Raw genomic sequence first — 9,403 nt, 5'->3', positions numbered from 1 at the left:
GAGAGGCTCCCGGGCTTGAAGCGTTAGTTATCTGTCAAACTGTATGATATGTCTCGCGAGAGACGCCGCGCTTGCTTGACGAGATCTGAGGGCTCAGGTGTAAGTGCTCTTCTTACCCCAGCCGCAGGAAACGACACACAGATAAGTGTGACTGTGCGACTGCAGGCATCGCTGTGTGATCTTTGGGGCTGCATTCAAACCTTCATGCGATTGCGTCAGTACTGGACAAACAAAGATCATTATATATTCTTTCCCCCTTCTCCTGAGCACTTTAATTATTTTAAGAAGCAGCAAAGATGATGTCAATGAACAGCAAGCAACCACATTTCGCCATGCATCCGACCTTACCTGAGCACAAGTACACCTCTCTGCATTCCAGCTCAGAAGCAATAAGGAGAGCTTGCCTGCAAACTCCACAGGTAAATGAACTGAAACTTATCTTTGAGTCCCTTTATAAACCAGAGCAGTTTGCATGTCTCTAATAATGAAGAGCACTCCAAGGCACATCTTGACAAGGCGCGCTTAATGTTTTTTTCATGTCTTCCACGGCAATCATCTAAACGCCTCTGATCTTTTGAAAACACAGTCAGAGAGGGCTCCAGCTCCGTTTTTGTATTAATTCGTCTGAATTCAGCCTCTGAAAATGCTCATGCATTGTGTACTGACAGTATTCCCATCTGAGAGTACCGTGTGCGCTTATTTCTCTGGTTTTGCCTTAACTCTCTCTCTGATTGCAGTTGCAGAACAACATCTTCGCTACTCTAGATGAAACTCTCCTGGCGCGTGCGGAAGCTCTTGCGGCCGTGGATATCGCCGTATCCCAGGGCAAGACCCATCCGTTCAAGCCCGATGCGACCTACCACACGATGAACACCGTGCCGTGCTCCTCCAACGCCACGGTGCCACTCGCCCATCATCACCATAATCACCATCACCACCAGAACATTGAACCCCCGGACATTATGGACCATATCAGTTCGTCGTCCTTAACCCTGATGACCAGCGGGCACGACGGGTCGGGAGGCGGTGGAGGAGGCGCTGGAGGGTTGATTTCTACCTCTTCTCACCCTCACTCGCACATGCATAGCTTGAGCCATATCTCCCACCAGGCTGCTATGAATATGAATTCACCTCTAACTCACCACGGGCTTTTACCTGGTCACCACGGATGTACGCAGGGCGCCAACGGACTTACTAATAACGGACTTACAACTGTTAACGATACGGATACAGATCCAAGGGAGCTAGAGGCATTTGCAGAGCGGTTCAAGCAAAGGAGAATTAAGCTCGGAGTGACCCAAGCGGACGTTGGTTCCGCGCTCGCGAATCTAAAAATTCCCGGAGTGGGCTCTCTAAGCCAAAGTACAATATGTCGGTTCGAATCGTTAACTCTTTCACACAACAACATGATAGCACTGAAACCGATCCTTCAGGCGTGGTTGGAAGAGGCCGAGGGGGCCCAAAGAGAAAAAATGAGCAAACCTGACATTTTGAACGGGGGTGAAAAAAAACGCAAGAGGACGTCGATAGCTGCCCCGGAAAAGAGGTCCTTGGAAGCTTACTTTGCTGTTCAACCTCGACCGTCATCAGAGAAGATTGCAGCTATAGCAGAAAAACTGGAGCTCAAAAAGAACGTGGTGCGCGTATGGTTTTGCAACCAAAGACAAAAACAGAAGCGGTTGAAATTTTCTGCAACACATTAATTTGCTTAAAAAGTTCATACTTTTGTTTGACTGCTTTTGAGGATCAAGGGACATACAGGTTGTCATCGTTGTCAGTCTTCCTGTCTTTTCGGAGGCATTAAACACAGTTATAATGATGAATTACTGGATTTATGATACTTCATATATCTCTCAGTAATTTATCTTCCCGTTAGTAATGAATGACGAATACAAATTAAAGGTAATACAGATTATCTTCTTTCTCAAATGGCCAGATTGGACAAGATGCATCGGATTCAGAAAATTTAAAACCCATTGTAAAATTAAATTTTATTTTTCATGTTTTGGCGATATAGTTTTTTTTTTTTTTTCTTTTTGGAACATTTCCAGATGAGAACAACAGCCATTCGATAGTTACGTCATTATTTTGTAGGTTGTTTAGAGTGTTTTTTTTTTTTTTTTTTTTTTTTTTTTAAATGACAGTTACATTTGGGAATTGCCTTGTTTGTTACAATTGTTCCAGATATTTGTCTACGCTAGCCCCGGCTCCTCCAGTCCGGCACAAATTTATAAATGTAATCATGGCCTAATGCTCCAAAGGTATGCACGAAAACGGAAGATAGAAAACATAAAAAAGCACCTCATTGGTGTTAAATGAAGTTATTTGCTACCACAGACATTTATTTTGAATTTGCACTAAAATCTACAAATGTGTAGATTACGTTAATCACAAACTGAAATGTTTTTGTACATATGTAAGTGACACTTGCGCATTTCTGAGAAGTTGAATCTCACGTTTTCTTAAACAAAAGAGTTTTGACCTTTTATCAAATTCTGGTCATTTTAACTCGCATGATGCATATTGTATACATTTTGAAATGAGATTCAGACTAAATCAGTTTTTCCTTAGTTTGGTTACTACGGTTTGCAGTGCAAACAATCTATGCATTTAAAATCAAGCACTACATAGAGTATCTGCTGGTAGACCTTTATGGGGGTGTAAGTCACTGTGTAATGCCTGTTTTCACACAAAGACACAACGTTGTTTGTCCTTTTGATTAATAAGAAAATTCTTTAAAAGTGATAATTTATTTTTGCACAAATATCTTTACAATCACTGGTCACGTGTCTCATACTTGTCCACTACACTTTTGTGTTCTCTATGATTGTGTTTTCTTACAATTTATGTTAAATTAAGTATGTAAGCCAAATATAACATCAGGGCGATGTACCCCCACAATTACGAGAATAAATAAGATGGCATAAAAACAAATTTCTGTTTTGGCGTCAAATACAATTCTACAACATATTAAGATGGTATTTAATACTAATACTGCTTGTAATGGTATCCGTAAAATCTGTATTAACCAAACGACTTCTACTCCTTCTACAAGGCTAACTACTGTGACCGTGGTTGCCATTTTGTATGTTTTTATTAAAATATTCACTTCAAGGAGAGTAGTAAAATTTGCTGGTTCAATTAAACAGATTTTCCCACCGAACAGAGCACAGCTTATAGCAGGTGCAGCCACTAAATGACTTTACTAATTAAATTAAAATGCATCATGACAAGTCTATTTCAAAGCAATGTCCCATCGTAAACATGCAATTTGAGATTGTTTTGGTAACTGTGCAGAAATGGTTTGACTTCTCTTCGTAGGCTACATGTTTATTGACCTTTTCTAAGTAAAATGCTACATTGGCATACACTATATGCATATACCTTGATCGTAAGTGATTAAATCTCACTTTGACAATTTTGCGTGAAGCTTCACAAAGGCTTGGCCGCCTTAAAATTGTACATTCAACAATAATGATAATTGTTACGACATCAATCTAGAACAATGTTTTCAAAGTTAGCGTATTTTGAAATGGTTATTCCAAAAGTTCAGTTAAAGTCGCCATTATTATCTTATTTTAGTCTACGTCCAGTCTAAAGGAGGGGACCGCTGGAATTCAAGTGTAACGTGTCCACCTATTGCTTTTAACTTGTTTAGGGCTATTAATTATGAACAAAATGAATTATAGAAACCTCTGCCGTGATACTGCCGTGATACTGTTTTTTAATAAGTGCTACTGTGATACTAAGTGATTCTACTCTACTCGGACTAAGCCTAAAGTCTAACCACTTTTGTGTACCCTGTTATAATGCTTTAGGAAATAAAACTGATCCGATATAGGCTAGGCCTACATGTTAATTTAAATAATATACAAGTATATTTAATTTGTATTCCTAACAACAACAACAAATATCATTATTATTATCATTATTATTATTATTATTATTATTATTATTATTATTATTATTATTATTATTATTATTATTATAGTCAACTGTTTAGTCCATGCAATGCAATATTAATCGGTCATCGCTCTACAATGAAATATTTTCACACGGCTAATGGCGTTTTGGGAGAAAACGGTGACAGTTGTTTATCGAAGGAAAAATATGTCTTTGCGGCTTTTTTTCTGGTTTGGAAAATGTAATTTTATTACATGAGTAAGATCAGTTCAGTTTAGTAGTCCACCTTTCATCACTGATCTTATAAGCAATGTTTCATTGGGATAATAAAACATGGCATGTATAACAGTAAACATATGAAACTGAAAAGCTGACGTTTACTTTAAATTACTACGTCAAATGCATTAGTATATGTTGTGTTTGTTAAATGCGTGTGTACATTATTGTCAAGTCTGATGTGGCGATCACAACAACGTTTCACACTCTTGTGTGCGTTTTACATCAAATTCCTTGTCTAAAGCAACGGCGTGTGGCTTTTTTTAAGGAGAAAGTGGGATTGTAGGTAATCTCACATTTTGAAATCCAGTAATTAGTCCGCTTTTTATCTTGCAGAATATATTACATTCTTTCGCAAAATTCCTACACAATTCCTTGTTACATTAAATGGATTGTAACAAGGAATTGTTGGTTTGTTGGACAAAGCAGAAACAGTAGGCTATAGTAATCACGTCTAAAATTGAATTATCGGTTAATTATATCTGTCTTTTATTATTTTCTCCAAATTCCCTTCCATAGTTTCTTAAACAATCCTTTCTTATGCACATACTCAGAACACACTTGACGCCCACTCCACATTACACCAGTCATATTTCAGCACCATGAACAGCTCCCTTGCAAATTCAAGAGTAATGCATTATTGAAAGCCTATATCAAACAGCTCTGGGGCGCTGTCTTTCTGAGCCGGGCTGAAGATGAAGTCCAACTCTCTGAGTGCACAAAAGCTTCTAATATGTTAATGGCCGTAGGGGATGCCTAAGGTACCATTCTCAGCTGCTTCGCGCACCATATGTCAGGCTGTTTGCCATGTGGATCTATTAATCAAGAAAGATTTCAGCAGCAGAACTCAACAATATCCTACTCTAAAAGTTCCCAACCCTAGGTTTATTTATTTATTTAGCATAAAAGTATATAATTATATAATAAAGGAGTGTTGAAATTAGTATCGGATGAAGCAACACTGGGAATTACCCTCTGAATATTTTATGGTCATTTGAGACTGTTAAATGTGTGCGTTGCCATTCAGACGTTCTGCTATGCAATTTACTGTAGAAGACATGTGGAAGAACTCAAGCATTATTTTATAGGTGTGTGTCTACTAGAACATTACATTCATACAAATATTTGACATAATCAGCAATGCAACCAGGACAAAACAGGATATGATGGGTGCAGAGAAATGTTGTATAGGATCTCACAGCGCTTTGGCTACCATTTGCCTACCACGGGTGTAAAAACTGCTGCGAACTAGCAAAGCGGTTAAAGTGAGATAAACAAGAATCGTTTTATATCTGTAGCTCTTCATCCATCGTGTTATAACCCGTTTTCTGTCTTTTGAGATTTCAGGTCTCTTTTAGGTTATTAAATGGCAAAGTAATTAAACTCGGAAATAATAACTTGAAATTGGTCGCCTATTAAAGACACAGCCTTCTGACAAGAGAGCTACCGCATAATAACAACAATAATAATAATAATAATGTGGTTGTTGTTGTAGTAGTTGTTTATTTATATTCATTGAGAAAAGGATGAACAAACTCCTCATGCAGACAAGTACAAAAGAAACCCAACAAATACCTTAATAACTTATCAGGTTATTTTAGACTTGTATTAAAATACAGATTTCTACATTTAAGAAAAGAAATTGATATGGCTTACCAGTATTACATTTTTACAAAATTAGTTTATAAAAGACTACCACATTTACATAACATGGCCACAGCATTTGTGGCCATGTTAAACTTTGTACAGATAAATATTTTACGATTCAGCATCAAATGCTTGGTGTTTACAATTTTTTTCAAGACTGTTTGGACTATGGTGAGTTTAATACACCATTGCTATTTTGTTGATTTCTGAAGGAGACACTTGCATACATAAAGTGACTCCATTTTTCATCAAACATGTATCCATGTGCTGTGTGTTCAATGAAGATACGATTTATAAAACTATCTTTCAGCAAAAATACATATTGACCACACATATATTTGATCATTTTTTCAGCAAAAAATTCCAAGAGATACCAAATGTTGAGGTGATCATACTCCCACACTGTACATTAATTGCTCTATGAAACAAGCCTTATCATATAAAGCAAGGTTTAATGTCATTGCAATACATTTATATTTAAAACTCTTGTTTGTAGTCTCATTTGATCTGACTGGGTAGATACATCATGAGCTTCCCTCCCCCTGTTTCTTGGACTGTAATGTTGGTAATGATGATGAGTGCCACAACAGAAATGTCAAATGAGGGTCACAACAGAGACATGTGAATTCAGCACGAGCGGGTATCTGCTGAGTAGTCCCAAATGTCACCTTTGAATCCTGGACCAGTGTCATAAGTTATGTCCATGCTGGCACAACAGTAACAAAGCAAAAGGTATTCAGTAAAAGATAAATAAGTTATCTAATAAATGCCTCATTTACAGAGACAAATATTTCAGCTGTCCTGACATTTCACATTTTTACTGCATTACCTTTGGAGGTGTGAAATTAAATGGTGCTCACCTTAGTAATGAGAGATGGGACACAATGCATGCAAATACATTCAGCTTTCTACATTTTTCGCAAAAATAAAATTTACAGTAATGGCAACAGTTTCAATGTACCATATGAAAGAGCATGACAATGTAATTGTAATTCTCTCTTATATAGTTGTGAAAAAGCTTATTTTATTATAACAGATACTGTAGACACCCTTTACTATTTCCTTACTGTTGATCTCTTTGTAAGACTGCCCAAGTAACTTAAGCTCTCTCTGTTCAAGTCACCTTGACCTCCTATTGAACATATTTGCCCATGCTTATTGAGACAGACCCCAAATTCTTTGTTACTGCCACAGATCATTGCATTGGTTTGTAACTCTTGGACAACAGGAAACATTCATAAATCAACTGATTATTCATTTAATGTGTTCATTTAAACTGGATATTTAAAGGAGTGGTTGTTTTGGATTTATTATTTAAAAAACCATATCAGCCATTGTAATATTGTTGCTTGGCACAGCAGGTATGCCATCTACAAAGTTACAGGTTGTTGGGGAATAACCCATGCCTACTGCATGTGGCACTGAGAGTTAGGCCCTTTTGGGAGTTTCTCACAGAAATAATCACAATTATCAATTATTACAAACATTAACTTGTGTGCCATTTAAATATACTGAATTTAGATACAGTCTCACCAATAATCAACCAATATATGCTTAAACTTGGATCATCTCAATTTTCTCACTTATCTTCAGCTTTATCTTCATCTTGATTTTCCTGCAGCATCATGTACTGCACACATTGAAAATGTGTCAGTACCTGAATTTATGTAACTCATCAGTGGTCCCAACTCATATTAAAGTTTGCCCTTGGTAGAAAACAGATGACAGCCATCTTGGTTGTGCATAAAACCTAGCTAGCTAGGTAATTAAGCCTATGTGTCTTTTTTATGTGTCACCGTAATATGTTAACTTAAGCATAACTAATATACACCAGATCCACTACATTTTGATATATCATTCTTTGGCACGTCACACATTGTAACACATTCATACTACACATGATATCAGGTTTCCTGTTGGCACTCTATTCAAACACACCTTTTTAAATTTGTACTTAAGTACAATACAGCACTTAGTCTACGGTATGGTAATACACATGTGTATTCAATTTCAGGCCTGATTAGGCTTTAATAAAAGAATCAAGAGTAGGAAAATATTTCTGAACAAAAAATGTCAACATATTTTTCATTAGTTTTTTATTGACATCTGTAAGCTTCATGTAATATAATGAAAGTGTCACTTTCAATTGTCATTTAGTGACACTTTATCAGTGTTCACTAAAACTGCAGTGGCTGCAGATAATGATGATGAGGATGATGACCATGACAATTATTATTATTATTATTATTATTTTTATTATTATTATTAATAATAATAAATAATAATAATAATAATAATAATAATAATATTATTATTATTATTATTATTATTATGTGTGCAAAGGATGCTGTGTATTATCACAGAGAGCCGGCTCGGGAGCATAGTAGTTCAAACATTTCCATGACATCATCAGGAATGCAAAGAAGGATTCTGGGAAGAAGTGGCCTGGTCATTCAGAAGCATACTGAATATTTTATGAGGGAGACAGAGAAGACCGGAAAGGCAGTGGTCAGAAAGGTTATTTTAACTCATTTGCTTATTGGCAGAGCTCAGGCAAGACCTCTTCAGGCAGAGGTGGAGAATAAGATGTGGTTATGCAGTTTCCTCCATCAACAACAATGAAAAAACAATGGCAAATATGAAAGTTTCATATACTGTAGCCATAGGTTGGTTAGTTATTGTAGGAGTTTTTTTTTTTTAAATTTTTTATAATATTACAGCATCACAAAACATTATATTTATGGGTCCTACCGTTGTGATTCACAATTATTTGTAAAGCTTTATTTAGCTTGTTTCCTAACAGCATTCAGGTGTGATAGAGCAAAACGCAATGCTTCCAGGCTGAGCTGGAACAACATTGGACATAGTTGTCCTACGAAGCTTATTTAAAATAATTACCATTATTGTTCTGGGTTAGTTTTGATGTTGCAAATTAACAATAACAATATCAAATTCACATCTGGGGTGAAATGGCTGCATAGGTGAAATGGCTGCATATTAACAAAACAATATTAAATAATTTAAAAAATCTCAAAGCACCTGGAAACCATGTTGTTTTAGTTGACAGTACTTGGACTGTCATGTAATTCACACCAGTATTTTGTGTCATTACATACAGTATCATATCTAAATGTTAAGCAAGAGCGCTTTTGATGTTACAATCTGATAAGCAATTAGTTTGCAACATCTAATAGTTAGACATGGATACATACAAGCACAAGGGATGTTCCTATTTCTCATCACATAAAGTATTACAATTACGATGCAATATTAATGTCGACAGACTTCCAATTAATGAACAATTTTAAATACTTTATTACAATATTATTATATATTGTAATTATATATTATTACAATATACTTAATTGCTTACACAGGACTGCGCGCTTTACAACCCAGCACTGCTCAGACCTGAACTTTAATGAGGCCACCGGAACGCTTTTGTTGGCACATGCCTCCTCTTTGATCATTAAATGAATGACTCTTTGAACATTAAATGAATGATGGCGATGTGATTAATTCAGGGAGTGATGCAAGCGGCAAGAAAATGCCTTAGTGCATAATGCAACCAAATCAA

General features: G+C 36.4%; 1 protein-coding gene across 1 annotated transcript; it reads left to right on the top strand.

The window, feature by feature from the left end:
- The first annotated feature begins 296 nt into the window (after nucleotides 1-296).
- Nucleotides 297-1,703, top strand: LOC118789476 (POU domain, class 4, transcription factor 1-like). The gene is made up of 2 exons (XM_036545915.1): nucleotides 297-419; nucleotides 738-1,703. Exons 1-2 carry the CDS (start codon nucleotides 297-299, stop codon nucleotides 1,701-1,703), a joined length of 1,089 nt encoding a protein of 362 aa, XP_036401808.1.
- The last annotated feature ends 7,700 nt before the right edge of the window (nucleotides 1,704-9,403 follow it).

This window comes from Megalops cyprinoides, chromosome 14 (assembly GCF_013368585.1).
Source record: "Megalops cyprinoides isolate fMegCyp1 chromosome 14, fMegCyp1.pri, whole genome shotgun sequence".
Classification (NCBI taxonomy): domain Eukaryota; kingdom Metazoa; phylum Chordata; class Actinopteri; order Elopiformes; family Megalopidae; genus Megalops; species Megalops cyprinoides.
Note: the sequence above shows the minus strand (reverse complement) of the source record. Positions and strands in the feature narration are given on the sequence as shown.